Source organism: Crocodylus porosus, unplaced genomic scaffold, assembly GCF_001723895.1.
Source record: "Crocodylus porosus isolate Cpor-Errol unplaced genomic scaffold, CroPor_comp1, whole genome shotgun sequence".
Lineage (NCBI taxonomy): Eukaryota > Metazoa > Chordata > Crocodylia > Crocodylidae > Crocodylus > Crocodylus porosus.
Window position 1 is genome coordinate 20,870,254 of NW_017728947.1, and position 22,213 is coordinate 20,892,466.

Here is a 22,213-nt window from a genome sequence, read left to right on the forward strand (position 1 = left end):
CCATCACTGCTTCCCCTGCTATAAAAATTTCCCATATATAGAATCTGATTATTGAAGTGTCATCTTAAATTCAGGGTCAACTTAGATGAGAGTAAATATGGTAAATGTTAGGATTCACTTACGCTCCAATCCTGCTAGCAACAGCATGAAAGTGAATGATGTTACGCATGGAGCCTCTGAGGTGACTAATGTATACGATTCAGGGGTTTCTTTTAATTAATTCAGATAGGTTTAAGTATATCTCTGTACAAAATTTTTCAAGACAAACAGGACAGGTGTAAGCATACAAAAAACAAGAATTACTTCCCATAAAACTGCACTCTGCATAGAATTTTAGATACTTCTTCCTTGCACAGAAGCACTTTTGAAAAAATGCGTTTGCAAGAGAACTTTATTCAACAGATGTACGGTTCATCAGGTACAAGATGGCCTACAAATTCATAGGCTTGTTCTGTTTGGCAAGTTTGTCTCAAAACACTACCCAATGAAAATATTTATGAACCACTTAAAATGTCCTTATTTTATATTAGGGGTTTTTTTCATTTAAAAGTAAAAATTACAGACGAAAAAATTATTACGTGCACATTTACTCAATATTAACAACCAGATAGTAAACTTCATCAGGTTCACGGGAATGTGGATAAAAAGCTCACAAAGTTAAGAACATCCCTATGCTGCTGTCAATTCCTATTCAAAATTAAAGAGAAATGAAAAAAAACAAACTAACTAACTAACTAACTAACTGGAAGTTTCAAAGACCATAAATATTAACCCTGAAAATTCAAACTGACTGGTCACATACTTTCAAAGAGAAAAAAAAATTGCGAGAAAAATTTTAGAAAGCAACCCTCGCTTTGAAGTCACTACAAGTACCTGTCCCAATCCCACCACATTACATTTCAGCAGACCCTGAAACCAACAGGAATCAAGCGTGCCAGGCATTTAGCAAGCATAGGTATGTGCAGACACACTCAAGAAAATATACTGGAAGACCATACAATCTTTTGTACAGGCATCTCATGACAAATCACTTGAAATGCAATCATCTTTCCATCTAGCTGCTCAAAAGCTAATTCAGTTTATCAAAATAAAAGAGGGAAACGTAGATATTCTGCATTTCACACACTATTAATTATATACAAGTTGTTAAAAAAAAGACTAAAACAAAAAGTAAAAGAGTAGACTGTTCAAAAGGAAAACATAACCAGACATTCAAATTGGAAATATTTTCAAACATTCAATTAACATTCAAAATATATTTGTAGAAGGAAACTCAATTTCAAGTGAAAAAATAAAGGTATTGTCAGAGCAATAATTACGCTTAAAGCAGACAGGCTTACATTTAAAATGGTGAACTACTTTATTTTTGTTTCAGATTATTTTTTTATGAAGCAAATTTTTAACATTTGTTGAAAACCAGCAACAACAAAAAGTAAGTAAAAATCAAATACCTACCTATAATACCGAGACTGTAAATAGGTTGAACAAACAGTCTTTGATACATGGCTGGCAGACCCAAAATCTATTACTTTAACCCTGTATGGCTGCCGGACAGGATCCACCAACATAATGTTCTCCGGTTTGAGGTCAGCATGAATTAAACCAAGACTTTTTAGTTTTTTCAGTGCAGTGGCTACCTGTTGCAGTATAGGCCGTATTACTTTCAGTTGGAGAGGGCTGAATTTGTTTTGTTTCAAAAAGTCATATAAATTCTGTTCCAACATTTCAAAAACCAGACAAGTATGGTTACGATGCTGAAAACATTCATAAGCTTTCACAAAATTAAATTCATCTGCATTTTCAGTACTCAGTCTTGCTAATATGCTCACTTCTATTTGCCCTTGGCGTGCATAAGAAGGATGATTCTTCAATATTTTGATTGCCACGATTTCATTTGTCCCTCTTTTCCAACACTTTACTACTTGTCCAAAGGTTCCTCGCCCAAGGAAGTCAAGGACCTCATAAGTGTTTTTCACTGAGCACAACACCTCATGCTGTACTAACTGATAATCTCCATCTCCACTGGTACCACTCTGTTTTGAAGTTGCAGTAGTTGTCACAACTGTCACTGGGTTTCCCACACTGGTTTGCAACATTGCAGGCAATATGGACAGCTCATCAACAATCTGCATCGCGCTTTGATTATCCAACTCTTCACTCTTACGCTTCAATCCACATCGCTGGGGTCCGTCCTGTAAATCTAACCCGCTTCCCTGTGTCCCGGCCTGAGGTGCCTCCACTTGAGGTTGCTGCGCCCGCGCTGCTAATACCTTTGTAGCACCTGCAGTATTTTTTAAAGCAACAGCACTTGACTGCAACAAAAAGTTCTGTCCTCGAGGTCTGTCAAATGGGTTCTGAGTCTGAAAGTAAGTACTAACTCTGTTGGGAGTCTGAGTAATTCCAAAGTTTTTACCATTCACATAGATCCGTGGGTAGGTTCTTTCATGGTACACACAACTGCTTGGCTCTACTTTGAGTTTCTTCACACTACAGAAGGCACTTGACTGGGTTTGATAAACATATGGTGGGTAAACCAAGACTTGTGAGGCCATACCTGAAGAAGAAAAAGAAAAAAGAGAATATCAGTAAGAGATCCATACTCAGGTTCGCTGCAATTTTTCCCCCAAGAAAATGAGCATAAAGTGACCCCACTTTAATTGGCTGTTAAACAGTTTGTTACTTAATTTTATGTTAATTCACCGAACCTCCTTTTCCTTTCAATACCCATATTTCACGCTACAGAGACTGTAGTAGCTGAAAACTCTATCTACTTTGTGTTTCAGATGATCTGTAGCAGGTAAAACTGGGGTGGTTTTTTAGAAACTCTTGTCAGTGAGTGACTTTTTAAGGTGGTAATAACTAATATTGTGCTCCACAAACTAAACTTTCGTTTAAGTGGTTCAACCCTTATAATTGCAAAGATAACCTTCAAATTATGAGAGGAAAACTTGTGACCTCAACCTGGATCTATGAACAGCTTGCAATAATAGCTGCTGGAGTTGTCAGTCGATTCATCAAAGGCAGGGGTCAGCAACCTTTTAGGAACAGCAGGCCAAAATAACACAGTTGAGTCCACATACAGGCCACTGCTGCCACTTCCCCTGCCAAATTACTGCCACCATGCCTGCAAACTGACTGCTGCTTTCCCCATCACCATGCCCGCAAGCCACTGCTTCCCTTGCTGCCAAATGCTGCTGATTATCCATTTAGATTTACCATGAAAATCTAATAGTATAAATCAAAAAGTACTTTATTAGCCAACAAAAGAGGAATTCCATGGCAGATAGCTTTACAAAGAGACAACAATGTAAGAGAAAAGCCAGACCTAATCATTATACACTGCATCAAGTTAAAATCTCTTCTGTTCTCAAGGCCCTAAATAACTTCACTTCTGTTTACATTTACTTTTCTCCCTTTACATTCCTCAATCCTATCCTTCTCCTCTGCCAATTATGTCAGCATTAATGACTTATTCACCCATTTTGTCCATAATAAATTCCTTGTCTTTCTTTTAAAACGCACCAGTCCATATCGTATGGAATATTTTCCTAAATACAGATGGCATCAAGCAACCTGATTTTTTCTTCAGTTTCTATCTCAACTCATTTTAATACCTATAAGCATAGTCAGCCATAACAATTAAAACAAAAAATCCTAGTCATTCCCTCCTTTGGGTTTTCTAGTGCATCTCATGTAATCCAGATGTGCTATGGTTAAAACTATTCAGAACATGAACTGTCCATACCAGTGGCACTGGCAACCTCTAAAGGTGGCGCACAGCAGACTGGAGAAGGAGCAGGGAACAGAGTAGCAGATCAGGCAGGCAGCAGAAAGCAGCGCAGCAGCCTGGGCACAGAGAGGGGATTGGTGTGGCAGTTGGGGAGTGTAGAGATTTACCTTGTACCTGCCAAAAACGTTGGTCCCACAGGTCTGTATCATCTTGTACCAAACATTAACGGTGATCAAAGATTCCAGGCACTCTTATAGTACAATAAAGAAACAAGTTTTGGCCCAATACATTCTAATGCAGGTAGAAACAAGTATTATATTTTGATCATTAAATTTTGAACATCAAAACAAATTCTGAACTGATGGCCTTTAATGTTTAGAGGCTGACTCAGTTTCTACTATTAATTTTTTTTTTGCCTGCTAGGACTAATCCTGCAAAACTCAATGCACTTTCCCCAAATAATACTAAATGGTTCAGTGAACACTTTTTTAAAAGCTAAAATCTCAACATAAACTGTATTTACCTTGTACTCACACTGACAGAACATGATGAACTGAACTAAATAAATCCTGCAATAAAATGAAGAATAAAGATGTTCTTTTTTTTCTTTTTTTTCTTTTTTTAGGGATATGATGAACTTGTTATCAAGACAAGCGCTTATTTCCGTACCTGCATTCCATAGCCATACATCAACTTAGAGTTTAACAGACCAACATGTGCAACATTGGACTGATTCAAAATTAAATTATGAAGAGATAGGGGAAATTACACAAATTTCTGACAATACAATAATTTCTTGACCCCGTGAAATGAAAGGTGAAAGGTCAAATTACCACAGATTTAGGATATTTTTGGTCTAGAGCCTTATCCTCTGTAGTATCTTACTAAAAAATAGTTTGTGCAAAAACTGTGCATACCTATGAAATTTGCAAATGAAACAAAAATGAAAGAGACTTTCAACAGGGAGGAGGATCACATCAATATGCAAGAAAAAGCAGGAAATAAGTGAAAGAAAAATGGTATGAAATTTAGCAATGCAAAGTACAGTCAGACACTCAATAAATACTGTAGTTACTTGAATTCAAGACGAGGTTCTCTCCCACATCAACATGGGGGAAAAGACTTATCTTGGGTTTAAGTACAAGCTGGCTACTGTGGCTCTGACTCTGGCCCTGAGCCCAGGTCATGGCCAGTCAGAGTTGCACCAGCAGCCTGCACCCCCCTCCACCTACCCTTCCCTGCAGCCTCAGTCCCCTCTCCACCTCTCACCCCACTCACTGTCAGGAACAGCTCTGACTCACCCCCTTCTAGGCACACAGCACATGCAAGCTCCATCTCCTACCCAGCCAATCAGCAGTGGCACAGCTCCAGTCCCAAAATGCTTCTGCATGGCTGGGCAGGGGCCTGAATCTGCATGTGGTCTCTGCCCAGGGCGGAATGGAGCTGGAACTGTGCCTGACAGTAAGCTGGAGGGAGGGAGAAGATAGAGGCTGCAGATAGGGGGGTAGGCAGGGCAAAGAAGCTGCAGGGAACAGGCAGTATGGTTGCAGGGGTCAAGGCTGTGTTGCAAGGGGTGACAGGCTGCAGGGAGCAGACGGCAGAAGGGACAAATGGTGGAGGTCACCTACCCCCTCTGCCCCCATCTCCCTGCTGCAGTGGCATGGGGGCCAATTTTAAGACAACTTTCCAGTAACTAGATTCTATACATGGAAAATCATTTATCAATTTTCCATATATAGAATCTTATTCAAAAAGTCACCTTGGATTCGAGTAAATATGGTAATATGAACAGCAATACTTTTGCTATCAGACAGAGGTGACTGAGGAAGAGAGAAACCTAGGCGTATCAGCTGATTCTTGGTGGCAGTAAGCTACAAGTAGGATGCAGCCATAAAAAGGTTAATACAATTCTAGGGTGCATTAGTCTGGATACTTTTAGTCAAGACAGGTAAGTATTAGTACTACTATACAAGAAATTAGTAAGACCTCATTTCAAATATTGTGGAGAGTTTTGAAAAACTATTTTCAGCAAATATTAAAAATTGAACACAGAATAAGTGCAGAAAAGGGATACAGTTCTCTGACACGAGTGGGGAATGGGGGTGCCAGTAACTTAAAAATGCCAGTTACATGGGGGAAAAGGGGTTTCTGGCCAGACATGGCGGCCCCACATGGAGCAGGGGGTGGCAGTAACCGCAGACGGATCAGAGGTAGTGCAGGATGGTAGGTAGAGGCCACCGCGTGCGAGCTCCCCCCCACACCATGTCCAGCCAACCAGAAACTCCAGTTAACAGTGTGTTCCAGTTACTCAAATGCTGGATAACAGGGATTTTACTGTATTAAGATAATTAAAGATTCAGAAGAGAGACATTTAACTCTTTATAAATAGGTGTGCGGTGGAGGGGGATGCCATTGGAAAAGGAAACAAACCATTTAAGTTAAAAGACCATGATTGTACAAGCTGAAAAGGATACTAACAAGTAACAAACAAATTTAGATAAGGGGTGAAGCTTTCTAGCCAGCACAGGAGTGAAGTTCTGAAGTGGTCTCTTGAATATAGTAAAGATAAGGAAATTTCCAAAAGGACCTTAGTAAGTTTATGGAATGGATTTTATAATACAATAGGGGCATTCTTGGAAAGTGATCAGAACATATAACATGCAGTTTTGTGTTTTCGATACCCTTAGGAAGGGACACAAAGGAAACAACCTCTCTGAAGGTTGTTAGCATGCAGGAGACATTTAATAATCCCATGCTCCAAGGCATTTGTTGTTTGCCTGTTGGATATACTACTGGGTTTTGTTTGGCCTTCCTCAAAGCATTTGACAAAGACCGTGCAAGAAATGGGAGACTTTTTTTCAGAAGTACTGCCATCCTTAAACAGTACTGAGAAACTCACTTGCCAATACACTCAATATGAAACAGATTGACAGATTTGAAGCAAGGAAGGAACAGTTTCCCAAATTAGACTGGCAATGTCCTTTTGGAGGAAAGGGGTTGAGAAATGCAGGGAGCTGTCCATTTCCTAGGATCACCTGAGCTCATTTTACCTAACAAGATGCCTGTGCCACTGCACTGGCTCAGGCATGTGATGTCCTTGTCTCTTCCTCACCCTTTTTTACCCAGGAGCTTTATGGCTTCGTGTAATGGGAGCTGGAATGGATGTTCTTCTGGACTTTTTTCAACAAACAGTCTCTTATAAATGCAGCATCTTTATGGCAAGGATCTCTTCCAGGCCTATGGTCTTACAACAGTGTTGTCCAACTTACAAGTGACCAGGGGCCAAATGCCCCAAAAGCAAGATCAGAAGGGGCTGTATGCTCGCAGGCATCACTAGGCCAAGCCACAGGTTGCACAGACCATACCTCCCCATTATACCATGCACCCATGACTTTCCCCACTGCTGCTCCAGGTACCCACGACCCACCTTTCTCCAACTGCTGTTACACTATGCACCCATGAGGGCCCTTCCTAGGGCAAGAGTAGTCAGCAAAAGCAGAGGGGAGGTGGGGGGGGAGGGGGGAAGGACAGAAACCCCAGCTGTTACCGCAGCCAGAACAGCAGCCCAACGTGAGTCGGGGGGCTGCAACTTTAGACCTCATAATCCACATGCAGCCTGAAGACGGTTAGGTTAGTTGGACAGGCCTGTCCTGCCATAAATATCTACCCATCAAACTTTTCATATCATATTCATATTCAAGGCTAGCCTCGGAAACAGCGACAAATTATTTCTTGTTACCCACCATATTTCATGGGCTAGGATTCTGCCCACTCTTCTAAAAAAGATAATCATACCACTGAAGTTAGACATGAAGGAGTCCATTTCACATAAAACGTATGCACAACTGGTCCAAACAGTATGTTCTCCAGTTCAAACTAAAGTACAGGTTTCCCTCATTTTATGCAGGTTCTGCATGTCTGAATTTGCTGTTATGCGATAACCCTTTTTATTCCAAAAGTTTGTTATATGTGAGGTAAATTCACTCTTATGCGATTGGTGTGGTGGAAGCCAACAGTCAGCTGCTTTGTGCAGTACGTTGTGGGAGTGACACGCACCAAAATATAGTCTCCTGTGCGGATCTGTGCTCTTCGCTTAGTCTGCAACACGTGTTTCTGTAGTTGCTGTCCCCATTATGATAGTGCCCTGTGCTTGTACATTGCTCTCTGCTGTTGGTGAGTACCCAAATTGCCTTGTAAATGGGGTAGATATCGGTCTGGGTGTAAATACAGTTGAGATCTTGGAACATATCCCTCTTTGTTACATTGTAAAGTGGGTTTCCTTTATGCACCTCTCAGTTATGCGCCATTTTCCAGGAATGCACTTACAGCATAAAGCAAGGAAAACCTGTAAATGATTTCTCTAGACCCCTTTCTTTCAAGGCTCACTACTAGTTCAGCCCGTAAGAACTGGTAAGGACATCCCAAGGGAGATCTTCAGGAAGTAGAAATTGTACTCTTTTTATTGACTTCACTAGAGTTACGTCATTTCACCCTAACTGAAGATTTGCCTGAAGACAGTGGAGTCAATGCATAGCAGCTGAATAACAACAATAATATTCACATTAATATCTACAGCCACTGCTCACTCAAAATGGCAAAATAATCTTATACAGCAACATTCTGATTATATCAACAAGAACTGTGGTAAAAATCAATTATGTAACACAGCTGTTCTATTGTTGCATTTCAGTTTATGGAAAAACAAAATTCATTACATGCTAACTGTAAAAAAATAACACCAAAAAAATCCTCACCTTACTTACCTAATCATGGCAAAGAGTAGGCTTTTTATTCAGTGTTTAGAAATTATGCACTACTTTCAGTTGAACAGGAAGTTCAAAAGACGGACAGCTCTTAAAGGCAACATAAACCTTAACAGTTATACAGTTAAGGTTTATACAGTTATACAGCTGCAACAAGAAGTGATGTCAAAACACGCAAAAGTGCAGTTAGCACTCCACAGTAGCTAACAAGCATCCTACAATGCCTTTTGCTGCTCATTTTCTTCTTAGATGTAAGGACTCCAAGCGTGAAACTACTGAGGAAAGCTGCAACTCCCTTGGTAGGTAGTCTCCCTCAGATCCACATCAATAAAATGTCATTCACCAGATGGAACTTAACGCTCTACACCTCTTAGACTAACATACAATTTTCAGAAGGGCCCAAGTTTTCATTTTTGAAAAAATGTTCTAGCTTGTCTAAATCTATTTTATTCGATAATGTGCCACAACCACATCTGACAAATATGAAATACAGCATCTTCATAAATTTTAATATGCGCAGTTAAAATAGATTTTTCTATTAAGGCATTTAAATGACTGATTGCAGTCCACATTTACATTCTGAAAAATAATTATTTATGGTGATGGTGCTTATGTCACTCAAAGTTTAGGGCCAGTTACTTTCTCAGTTATTTCTATATTTCCAAAAATTGATTCTGTTAACCCTTTTTTTAGTTTTACTACAATCCCCTTAATTTGGGAGTACATGGCAGCCTAAGAGTTAATTCAGAAGAATGCAAGTTATATTTGTAATACCTTTAAAAAGGTATTACACATTACTCAAATTTTACCCTTGCATGGTAAATTTAATACACCTTACTATGACTCTGGTTGAACCAGTATTTCTGAAGTTTCCTCCAAAGCAGCACACCACAGACTACCAATTTTTCCATACACACGCACATTGTGAATATGCAAATTACTACAGTGCTAAATCAACAATTCAGTTTGAAAAAACACATTAGCAGATTGGTATTTACATTACTACAAAAAGATGCTGTTAGATGCCTATTCTGTAATGTATTTAAACAATTATCATAACTAAAAATCTGCATGCAAAGAATAGTAACCCAAGCAAAAACGATAATCGGACACAAGAAAGTACTTCCATGGTGACTAATGACCAAGCAGCTGTCTTACTAGTATAGAACATTCCAAGTAGAATATTCTACATATATAAAAGCTTTAGTCTATCTGTCTGTCACGCTTTATTTGCACTCCGATTGGCTGACAACCAACCAACCAGAGTGCTTCAAGAGCATTCGGATAGGAGACAGCACAGTGGAATGCCACCATGACAGCAGGGACACGGGGAACGGAGGGGGGGCAGGGGCAAAGCTAGGGCTGCTGGCCTTCGGCCCCCCCCCCACAGGCAGCAGCAACAGAGCAGGGAGGGAGCGGGCCCTTCCCCCCCGCACCCCACTGGACAGGAAGCGGGAGCGGGGCTGGTATGATGAAAGCCAGCAGGAAAAGGAATGGGGGGCATAGTGGTGTTGCTGCCATTGCCACACCCTGACAACAGCCCAGGAAGTGGGAGGCATGGGCCCAGCCCCAAACTGGCAGGGGTGAGGGTGGAGGTGGGAGAAGTAGACCCATTTGCTCCTTCCCCCAGCTGGATGAGAAGCAGGGTTGAGGCCAGATGCTGCCCACCATGATATCAGGGAGCATGCTACCACCACCCTGCCAAAAGCTGGCAGGAAGGCAGAAGAAGGGAGGGGAGCAGGAGAGGAGAGGGAGGAAGGGGCATGATAATGGTGGCCCACTGCCCCCTGACCCTGCCAATAGCCAGGAGAGAGAAAGGGAAGGGAGGCAAGTGGACATGGGTCAGGTAGGCCCAGACTATAAATGGCAGAAGGGGGGGGATGGGTCCCAAGCCAAAGCGCGGTGAGCAGAAGCCAGACACGGACCTCCGTCCCCACTCTCCATCATTTTTGATGGGCAATTGGCTAGTTTAAAACAAAATTTCAAACAAGCCTTTAAAATACCCACATCTTTGCATACTAGCAAACTGCCTGTCGAGAATGACAGGACAGAGGGGAAGAGGTGCTCTACCGCCTGCCAGGACCAGGGGGAGGGGTGGGGGGGGGGTGGATGGAGAAGCTTGCCCCGCCATCCTCTCCACCAGCACCTCACACCACCACCTCCAGTGCTGCTTTCCTCAACCCCCACTGGCCTGCTCCTTGGAGGTGGTGGATCACCGTCATGACAGCACAGACAAAGCAGGGAAACGTCCCCTGCTCTGTCCTCTCCGTCATGGCCGAGATCCACACTCTGACCTGTTGTTTCACTAACCAGAGTGCTCCAGGAGCATTGCGAACAGACAGACAGACGGATGGACTAAGCCCTTTATTATATAAGAATATTGAAACATAAGAATAGATCTGAATAATACCTCCCTTTATTTATTTGAAAGGATGTTCTTATAAAATAACACTGCCTTATAGATTTACATTTCACCACCATTATGGTGCCTCCCAAATTAATGTTATAATTTTGACGCTCTTTTAAAAATGCTTACATATGCTTTACAACTTTTATGCAGAAATTTTACTCTTAGCTTTAAAATGAAAATACTGAAAGCAGAAAACCGAGACACTCGTCTCTTCAACTATAACTGGATATAGAACAATTTTGTTGGATCCTTACAAAACAAATCCTTTTATAAAATTCAACTAAATATCATCACATGAAGGCTACGATCCTATCACATAACAGAGAAACACGTGAAACAGATCAAAGGCTCTGTGTGTTATGATACAGCAGTTAGGAGGTATTTAATGTTATATACAGAAAACACTGTATTGTACACAAGTCATTTCACAGCAGGTTTGAAGTTTAACAGAGCTATGCAATTTTCTGTACTTTTCAGAAACACTCCCTTACCCAACCTTGTATTGTTAAGCAAAGGAAGCAATTCAGAAACATTCGCTGAGTACTAGTTCATATAAGACAAAACTCCATTACCTCTGAATCTGATTCAACCAAGTTCTTAAGTACGTTGTCCAATAAACATACTCAAATACTTTCCTGTATCAAGGGCTGTATCATAATGAAGGTCAGATACAATTCAAAAAGTGTATTATATTTGACAGAAGTTCCTATTAATAGATAAGGTATTTTGGCATTTATTTTACAAGAAGTTAATTTAGTATTTCTTTAAAATATTAGTTTATATTCTACCTCATTACTTAGTATTCACATAAACTCATAAAATTAGCATTATAACATTTTAAAAACTTAAAATGTACAAAAGTATTTTGCTTACTTAGGGCCTACATTTTTGTTCTCTTACAGTTCTATTTTCAAGGGGTCCCTTTATGTTGATCTGTGTAGTTGTAATTCCAAACGTCAGCTCTTCTCACATACCAAAGGCTTATATTTAAGTGTATTCAGTTAGTTATAGAGGCTTCAGTAGTAATTCCATAGTTAAGACTGCTGAAATTGCCAGGAAGTAAATTTAAGATCACCATGTTACACCCAAGATTTTAAATTGGTCTCTAGGTTTGGCACAGTAACTCCTAAGAAAACAAGTTTTAAGGAAAGTAAGTTCCTTTTTAAAGTGCTGCCTTGTTTCCCTTGGTTTCTTGATAAACTACCACAGTTCCCACAAACCCCTTGCTTCTCTCTCTATTGTATATGAACGTAAAAGCCATAACTCAAGATACAAAACATTTTTTAAGTTGGCCCCACCATGATAACTTCTCACTTATTCTCTCTAAGACTTGGTGAGGTCAGATCCATTGCTACATGTCCTCTTAATTTACCAGCCATGCTCTGCACACCTTACTGAGTTATGCTGAGGTGACATAGAACCTAAAGAAGAAACTGGGTTTTAATACACATAAATAAATGTGTTGCATACAAAAGAATAAATCAAACTTGCCTTGAAATTAAAACCAATTTATTAAACAAAGGAAGTATCTGGAGTTAATGAACTAAAGGAGATTATTTCCGGTCACCACTTCTCTCAAGTATTCAAAACCAGAAGACAGGGGATGGGAAGGTTCTCCCATTTAAAGAGGCACCTGACCCAGACCGGTGCCCAAAGTCAGAGCTGCTCCCACCCCAATCCCTCTAACTGAGCAAGGGGTGGCTTTGTCCCTGATCTTAAACTGCCCACCACCAGACCTCAACTAATCAGGATTCAGCACCAGGCAAGCCCAGTCTTGGTTTGGACTCAGGGCTATGTGCCAGACCTTGAAGCTACCTCATGAGTCCTGAGGCTCGCAAGGACCTCAGCTCCCGCATGTCTTTTTCTATTTAAAATTGAAAGAGAAAAACAAGATTTCATCCTGAGGCCCAGCAGTCTGTCAGTTTCCTGTTCAATGACTAGTTCATTGAAAGTTAGAACTACAGTATAACTTCATAAATCCAGAATTATCAAAATTCTGGCACTTTTTAAAGCTACACTCCACTGGGGAGTACCACCAGCCAGTCCCAGAGCAGCAGAGGGTAAGCTTGCACCCAGAGGCTGCCACCACCATCCTGTACCTCCACTCCGTGTACAGCCACTGTTCCAGGACTGGCTGCCACTACCGCCCCCCCACTCCAGGACCGGCCACTGTTCCAGTTTCAAAAATCCAGAATTTTCACATTTCTAGCAGGTGCTCAGACCTGAGTGTGCCAACTGTATAAGGTTATACTGTAGTTGAAAACAGTGCAAAAGAAAAAAAAAATCCTTCCTGATTCTGCAAAAGAGACTACTGCTTCTGTCAAAAACTGATCTAGAGTATTATACATTTAAATTATTTTAAGTGATTATAATAAGGGTAGGGCTTAACACAGGTTGTCAATATCAGACTCCTAAAAATATACTATTCTTAAGATAAACCTATTGATATAAAACTTTTTTATAGGGGTGAACCAATAAAGATTTTCTTGGCCAATACCGATAGCTGACTAGCCATATCAGCCAATACCAATATGATAGCCAATTTACAGGAAGGCAGCTTGGCATCTTGGAGAGCAGCATCCAAACAGTAAGTCTATGAGTAAGAAGGGGCATTGGAGAGTGACAGGGTGTGAGGGAGGGAGAATGACCACCCCGCCGCAGTGAAGAAGGGAGTGGGGCAGGGACAGGGATAGGTACCGCCTAGCTGGGGCAGTGAATGCAACCCTGGGGCCGGGAACGGGATGGAGGAGTGGGCAGCTCATCTGGGAAATGCAGGGGGTGGGGAGTGGGAAAAGCTGCCTGCTACTGTGTACAGCCCTAGGAGAGGCATGGGGGGCATTTGCCCCCCTGGTTTTGTGCACAGGGTAAGGGCAGACTGCCTGCTGCAGGCTTGAAGCCAGAGGCTGTGCCAGCCTCCTCCTGGCCAGGGGTGGGGGGGCTTGGTGAGGTCTGCGCTTGGGGCTGGGCCAGAGCTGGCAAAAAGCGATGTGGATTCAGCTGCATGGGATGGGTGCCAGCAGCGGTGGTGGTGGAAGGGATGGCTATAGGGGGACTATGGGGAATTTTTAGGTGGCTATTGGCCCCCTAGCATCACTCCTGCTCAGGAGCCCCCTACTGCAGGGCGAGCAAGGGATGCTCAGCCAGTACAGGGCTCTCAGGGGAAAGACATCAGAACACAGTGCCCCAGGCAGATCAGTGCTAGGAAGGGGCTTTAGTCACCCCAAAATTCCCCACAGACCCCTGCTTAGCCACTTATATTGCTCCCATGGATGCACAAAAATCTAAATGAGCAGAGCATGTATATGAGGCTCCCAATTAAACACCCACTTTTTAAAGACCTGGGATGCTATGAGCCCAACATTGTGAAGCTTTTCCCTGATGCTTTGCTCAGTGTCCCAGACCTTTATAAAGCAGAAATGCAGCTGGAAGCCCTAGCTGTACTCTCGCTTTATGTTCCTGAACACTATAAGCCCAGCATCAGGGACAGGCTCACACTGTCCCCCATGGTGCAGCTGGGGATGGAAAAACTACCCATGCCCTGCTGCACACACCAGTTTAAAAAAACACCCACCACAGGCAACAGGGGATGGGAAGGTTCTCCCATTTAAAAAGAGGCACATGACCCAGACCGGTGCCCAAAGTCAGAGCTGCTCCCACCCCAATCCCTCTAACTGAGCAAGGGGTGGCTTTGTCCCTGATCTTAAACTGCCCACCACCAGACCTCAACTAATCAGGATTCAGCACCAGGCAAGTCCAGTCTCGGTTTGGACTCAGGGCTGTGTGTCAGACCTTGGAGCTACCTCATGTCCTGAGGCTCGCAAGGACCTCAGCACCTTAAAGACTGATGGCTGCAGGACAAGGCTTTTTAAGGTGCTAGGTCCTGGTGCGGATAATCAGCCAGTTGATTTATAGCACCATGTAAACCAGCCACAAAGACATCGCACATTTTTTCAGAAATATCTTTGTAACTGGTTTGCCATTTTATGGTCCCATAAATTCAATGTTGATTAAGCCATAAATGGCAATGTGTTAATTGTACCAGAAATATAACATGTGCCAGGGGCCCAGGAGACATCTTCTTTGATGAACCACCTCAAGTTTATCAGAATGAAAGTAATCTTTGCTCTGCTTTTCCCAATTTAATTCATAAGCCGAGTTCCCCTTCAAATCTTATAATTAAGTATTACCTCAGAATAACCCACTTCCATTTCCTCTTTGCCCCATTTCCCAATATATTTCCTCCCAACACCCATATCCCTATGCTGTTTTTAAAAAAAAATTATGAAGACAATCAAGAATTAGAAGTGCTAGAGCACACCTTAATGGAAGGCTAACTGTACTAAAGATGCCAAATCTGGACTGTGGTCTAGATGACAAATCTAAGCATTAAGCAGACACAACCATGTAGCTGCTTTGCTAAGCTCCTGGACAGAAACAGATCTGAGGCTAGCTGCCAAAGTTGCTCTGCCCCAAATGGAATGAGCCTTGACATGACCTTCAAGCTACAGGGCCAGCCAATCTGTAAAAGCATGAGAGAAACAGCTCACCATTAGCCACAGCTCTCTTACAAAACAAATGAATTTATTCTACTGGGTTAAAGGGAAACAAAATGCTGGGTGAGCATTCCAAAGGCTCTTGTATACCCCAAATAAAAGCCCCTGAACCTTTCCACATAAAGCTGTGGATATAGAAAAGCTATTTGCTTGCATAAGCAAACTGATGGAAAGAAAACAAAGGGCAGAACAGACAGTTTATTACAGTGCAAATTTACCACCACCTTTCGCATAAGCAGAGGGTCAGGATTTTCTTATGTAGCAGAGCAAAGATTCAGCTGGAGGAGGATTCCCTCTAGCACAGTGGAATCAGTAGTATATACCAACTAAGGTTGCAAAGCTTGGGTCGCTGATTCGATTCAGAGGAGATTCAGCAGCCAAATCTCCAAATCCGAATTGCATCAGGAGACCCATTAATCTCTCCAAATCAAATCGGAAGCCTCAGCTTTGATTCAGAGAGATTTGACGATTCAGACATAGGCACAGCTTTATATGTTTTTTCTACATACCTCAAGGTACCAAGCGGCTTGTGAATGCAGATGGAGCATCCCATGGGAGCACGGGGGAGAGAGGGGGGGCATCTTCAGCTCACTCAGCGGCGTACCTGGAAGTAGAATGGTACTTCCTGGGACTGGGGAGGCACCTGGGGTTCCCCCACAGCCAATCACCAAGCCGAGGGGTGGGGTGGGGGTGTCCCCTGAATGCTCGGTGGCAGACCCAGAAGTGGACCAGAAGTACTTTCAGTCCACTTCTGAGTCTACTGCCAAGCATGTGGGGACCCCCCCTGCAGTCCTGTGGGACACTTCATCCGCCCCACCATGTCAGTGTTCACAAGGTGCACCTGGTACTTCGAGGTATGTAGAAAAAATGTATAAAGCTGTGTCTATGGCCAAACCGCTGATTCTCCAAATAAGAATTGTATCTTCAAATCCAGATTTGACCGAATCAAAATCGGGACAGTGCTCCAAATCAGTCAATCTAATCACCATCCCCCAAATCAGGCCAAATCAGAATTCAAATCTAATACGGTCTGCTTCGCACACCCCTAATAGCAACCATCTCTATGCCACATACACTGTAACTGAGGGGATATATTTAGATCAGTGGCTCCCAGTCTTTTTTAGGCTCAAAGCACCCCTTGGCAGATGCGATAAACCCCTCTACCAAGGGTCTGTAAACTTTTTTTAGGCATGAGAATTCTTCTCGGCTGTATTGTAGAGAAAGTATCTAGAGAACGCACTGACAAAACATTATCTCAGCATGTTTCACTATTAAAAGAAAAATTTCATATAAAAGATTTCCAGTTTTTGAAAAATAAGAGATGCTGGATTCTCCTTAGGGTTGCAGAAATGTTTGGTGCAACCAATGCAAAATGTTTGTTGTAACTAGAGACCTACTTAAATTGCAGAAACCATGAAATCCAGGATTGTCCATGAAGTCCCCAAAAACAAAAACAAAATTAACAAAAATAAAATGATGGCTCCCCACTGGGAGCCAGCAGACCCTGATGGCAGGAGGGGAAGGCACCAGCTGGCAGAGGGGCATGAAGGGCAAGCAGACAAGATGGCAGCTAACCCCCATTCCTCCTCCCCCACTAAGGCCTCTCCACCAATCAGCTCTGAGAAACAGAGTGACTCGAAGGGCAGCCAGCAATAAAAATGACTGCTACCCCCTCAGCCCTCCCCCAGACAGCCTCTCTACCAATCAGCACCAAGGGGTATGGCCACACAAAAGGCAACCAGCCATCAAGACAGTGGCTACCCCCTTGTCCCTCCTCCCCCCTGGACCTCTCCACCAATCAGTGCCAAGGGGTGGGACCACTGCAAAATGTCCGCAGAACTGTCTCTGCACACTGCAAAAAAAACCCTGCATCTCACTGCAGTTTAGTCCTTCATTGTGAAACAAACAATTTTATATCAATAGTTTTTTTGACAAATATTTTAAACATTCAGGTCAACTCACAGAGGTAGCATACAACTAGTAATTCTAAAGCTGAAAAAATTATTTTAAAGTGTTAAATGCATGTTTCAGTCTTGAAATAAAAACTGGGAAAGCACTTCATATGAACAATCAAAACAGGATGTAAAAGCAAATATTCAAGCACCATAAATACACTAGCAATTTAAAACAGACTGGCTAAGAAGGAAGGAAGGATGGATAAGGGATCCAGGGTGTTTTGTTTTGCTTTGCTTCTTTGTGAATAATAAATATAGGGCTTTTTCACCTGAAAAACATCATCTATAATATCAAGTGCAATCTCTAAGGTAAAAAACAACCAAGCAGGTCTGCTTCACCAGTAGGAAAGCAGCAATAAGCTAAAGCAAGAAGCACAAAACTAAATTTGTTCTTCTTTTGTAAATTGCCTTTAGGGTATCAACACAAAGCAGATGTTTCTCACTATAACATGTTGCACTTCAGCAAAACCTTCCATGAAATGCACTGATGCAACTATTTAACTTGGCCTTCATACAGTCATTTGCTTTTTCAAACATTGTACATGCATTAAACAAACAGCTGTACTCAAAGAACCCCAATTCTACAAAACAACATGTTGGATTGCAGCATTCATTGCACATGTGAGCTATTATGTAAATCAGCAAAAACACTGCCACTGTCATTCATACTCATTTTATCAAGGAAAAGCAACACTGATCAGAACTTGAGGGTTAACACCTACTGATTTCAAGGAACTACTTCAGATCTTGATTTACTGGTATTATATAGATAACCAATCAAGCACACTAGAAATAAATTTTGGTTCAGCGTCTCACTAAAGGTAACTCTTATATAATTGACAACTAGACAAGACGGGGAGGAAAGAAAGAGAGGTATGATATTAAATACAACACCATCACACTGCAGGACTCATCTCAAATTATTTTGCTGTGATAGGCTACAGCAAAACTGATGATAGTACACAGAAGCTATGACATCTTTAATCTCTCTCTAAGCATTAGACTGTACCAGTAATACCAGACTGAACAATTAAGATTGTATTTGTTTTCTCCTCTTTCCAAACTAGTTAAATTGAGCCTTGGCATATCTATCTCTGCCCTAATACTTTATTAAAAGTACTCTTTATTCTTTTTGGACTCTCTTGCTTCCGCAGGTACCTAAAGTCAGTCAGTCAGCGCTTCAAGTTACTAGAGAAGCTGAACTTGCTGCTTCCACAACAATCTTAAACTCAAGCGTTTCATTAACAGTTACTTAGCCAACAGAAGAGTTTCTGTTGTTAGTCCTTTCATCCCTTCTCTCCCTTTTCTGTTACTCCTTGCCATTCATGTCTCACTCCCATCTGTACTTTCAGAGTTATTATCTTCCCTCCTTCACTAACAGCAAAGGATCATGTTTCCAGCACACAGATCATCTCTTAGGAGACGCTAGTAAGCACAAACTCAAGTAAACTCCACAGGTCAACTCCAGGCTCAAATGCATTAAGATGGAAATAGGTAGGAAGGAGTTAATGATTTCTCTGAGGGACTGCTTGTCCTGCCCCACAATACCTGTCAGCAATATCAGGGCTGGCAGGATGGCCCTTCCAACTGAAGGAAATAAAAAGCAAGCAAGACAGCTTCAGAGCTAGTGCTCCTGGACAGAGAGGCCTTACATCTCAAGTAGAGAGAAACTAAATAGACACACTGAGCAACCAGATACAGAGAAGACGTGGACTGGATCTACTAAAATATCCAAACCCTAGGAATGGTATGACTTGTGACCATACCAGGGCATTTAGAATGTGACCTCTAAGCAACTGGGAAAGCAATTGTTCACATAGCTTTGTTCAGGAGTGCAACCAGAATTCTCTCCAGGTTTACAAATTAACAGGACTAGGAACTGTTTTACAGTTCTCATATCCCACCAAATTTAAAAATGTATAGAATGTAACTCATACAAACTTTTCAATAACATTAAACAAAAATATGTCTTCTAATATATTGTCAACTCTCATATGCAGTGCAACAGAGGTGCTTAGAGGATTTCCCAGGTTCATCAAAACTATTTTTACAGTCTTACAAATCTTTCACAGCTTGTTCTGAAAGTGCAGCAAACCTGGCAGACTTTGTGACAACCTTGAAAAGCACAGACTGTTCCAAGTCTGACCACCATTAATAATTAACTTTAAATGACATTTTATTTCCCTATCTTGGAAAAAATAAAAACTCACACTGCAAAACATTTAATAGCAATAGTGAATTAGCACTATTTTAGAACAGATGTAACTAAGGTATAAATAATTATTTGAAATTCAGCTATAATTCAGTATAATAATGAAATGCATTACTACTGCTGTCACAGCAACCATAATACGCAAAACTTCACCTATTACTACAAAGTGAATACAAAGCACAGTTATATTTTAACTAAAGAACTCTTGTATTTTAACAGCTTTCAGATACTTTCATTAATACGAATCTAGTTCTAAATCATACTGCATAATTCTCCCATTCAATTTCTACAGTTAAAGACCTAGATTTTTCTAAAATAATGAGTTTATCAATATATTGTACTAGTTAATTCCCATTATGAATTGTTTTAAAGTAAAAGTACTTACAAACCCCTACTATAAAACCAATTTAGTAGACAATCCCCTGTCAAAGTCACTTCAAGTTTTCCCAAGTACAATTATGTTCCACTTTTACTAGAAGTGGTCTATCTGGTTTGGGCTGATCTAGTAATACTGGTATAACAGATAAAGCTAACAAAAAAGAAATCAGTTAGGTAGACATGGTACAATGGGATAAAGGTACTGACCGTATCCGTTGCAAAACAGCATACAGACAGGCCATGAGAGATGTGGACATGAGGGAAGACTGTAATTAGGGAGAAGTCAGTGACAACAGCCTAACCACAAGAGATGCTTTCAAGAGATATAAAGCCATTCAATTTCTATTTTCTCCATAGCTTTGCTCAGAAAGCTTCATTCAAATGTAGTTTATAAGAAGTTAATACCTGAAGTTCAGTATTTTTTTACGTTACATTTTCTGTTCTGTTCAGTTATTAAATAAATAGACAATTTTGTACAGATTCCCGAAGGAAAAAAAGCACCCTCTCAGGAAAGGAAGTAATGAGTAAAAAGCTTCTAGGGACTATACTTCTCTCTCATTCTTAGTCAAGAGGCAAGTACATGTGTGTCCTTTTCTGAGAGGTGCTACCATCAGGCTGCTGCAGATGAATACAAAAAAAATCAAAACACCAAGGCAAGAGAAAAGATTTTGGGAGAACAACAGTTACAAGGTTACATAAAGTATATGTTTAAATTGAAAAATTACCAACTTAATTCACATACGCACTAAACACATCTCAACTTCCAAAGCAACAAACAGCAGTAGAAATGCAGAGGAGGTTATATATGCACATGTATACTTAAACCATACTTTTAGAAAAAGTGTACATTATTGCTACGCTTTAGAACAGAGGCTCCCAATTTTTATTGGTCCATCAGCAACACTACTGAGCTTGTAACATACTGCGGATAGCATTAGACTTTGTTCTCCTTGCCAAACTCTATTTAATTTTTTTAATTCCTGTGGCTATGAGTAATGTAAGAGGATATACAATATCAATTATGCAATTTCTGTATTCTTTTGAAACCCAATAGTTTTCATTAGCAGTTACTTAACAGCAACACTACAATTCCTGATTTATAGGATCAAGTATAGAAAGGTAGATTCCCACACTAATAAAATGAAAGGTGGAAAAAATATTGAGATATTAAATTAAATGGGTTATGTCAACGGTGCTCAGTGTCCAAACCTCACGAGCCAGAGCAGCCAGCACAAGGCTAGTCTGCAGAGCAGATCCTGCAGGTAGGATCAGTCCACACGCTAGATACAGCATGGGGAATTTTTCAACATTGACAAAACTACTACATACCTTGAAAATAACAGGCACTAGCCCATTTCAGGGGTTCCAGTACCACAGCACCAACAGCAGGATTTGCAATGCTTTTTAAGTATACCGTGTTATCAAGTTCTATGGTATCAGCAGTCCCAAACTGACAAGCTCACCTCATTTTTAAGGTGGCTATTAGATACCTTGAAAATAAGGGAAACTATTCAGTTTGGAGCTGTTAATACCAAAGAAATGACAGCATAATGTACCCAAAGTCCACTGTTTACTTGAAATATCTGATAAGTGTATACTCTGGGTAAAGGCACAGTCAGTTTTGCAGTCATGAAGCTATACACTTAAATGGAACACACTGTATAATGTTTCACATTTTCAGATTGAATATAACAACTTCCTGAGCAAAAATGCATTTTAATGACATTTTAGTAGTTTGCACTTCTATCCTTTACAAACCTTTATATTCCAAACCATAAGGTGCATAAATAGTTTGAGCTATTATTTTCCTTTGAATAGAAATTCCAACAAGATAAAACATTTACATCTTAAAACTAAAGTAATTTGAATGATGGGCTCTACAAGTTCAAAACAAATGTCACAACTCCATTGTTTCAATATTTGAACGTGAAATTTCTAACCTAGATGAGTGTTATAAATTTATAAAATGTTGAAAAGGATAAAAAGAAAAATCACATGACTCCCTGGTGTCCTACAAGTCTATTGAGTCAACAGGAATATGAAAGGAGGCAGAATGGCACGGTCTCTGCATTCATTCTGCACACTAATGTTAAAAGCTAAGTCTTGTGATTCAAATATGACTTTTATCATAATTAGAAGTGGGATAAGCAACCTTTAAAATTTATTTGCTTTTCCTCAAGGCAACAAATTAGCATCCAACAGAGAGAAAAAT

General features: G+C 40.9%; 1 protein-coding gene across 3 annotated transcripts in view; it reads right to left on the reverse strand.

The window, feature by feature from the left end:
• The window catches only part of HIPK3 (homeodomain interacting protein kinase 3), a 126,219-nt gene that overhangs the window by 90,716 nt on the left and 13,290 nt on the right, over nt 1–22,213 (reverse strand). For all 3 annotated transcript variants that reach the window (XM_019551429.1, XM_019551428.1, XM_019551427.1), the window contains exon 2: nt 1,456–2,554. In XM_019551429.1, the coding sequence (XP_019406974.1) occupies nt 1,456–2,552 (1,097 nt within the window). In that variant the 5' untranslated portion in view covers nt 2,553–2,554. The remainder of the gene's footprint in view (nt 1–1,455; nt 2,555–22,213) is intronic.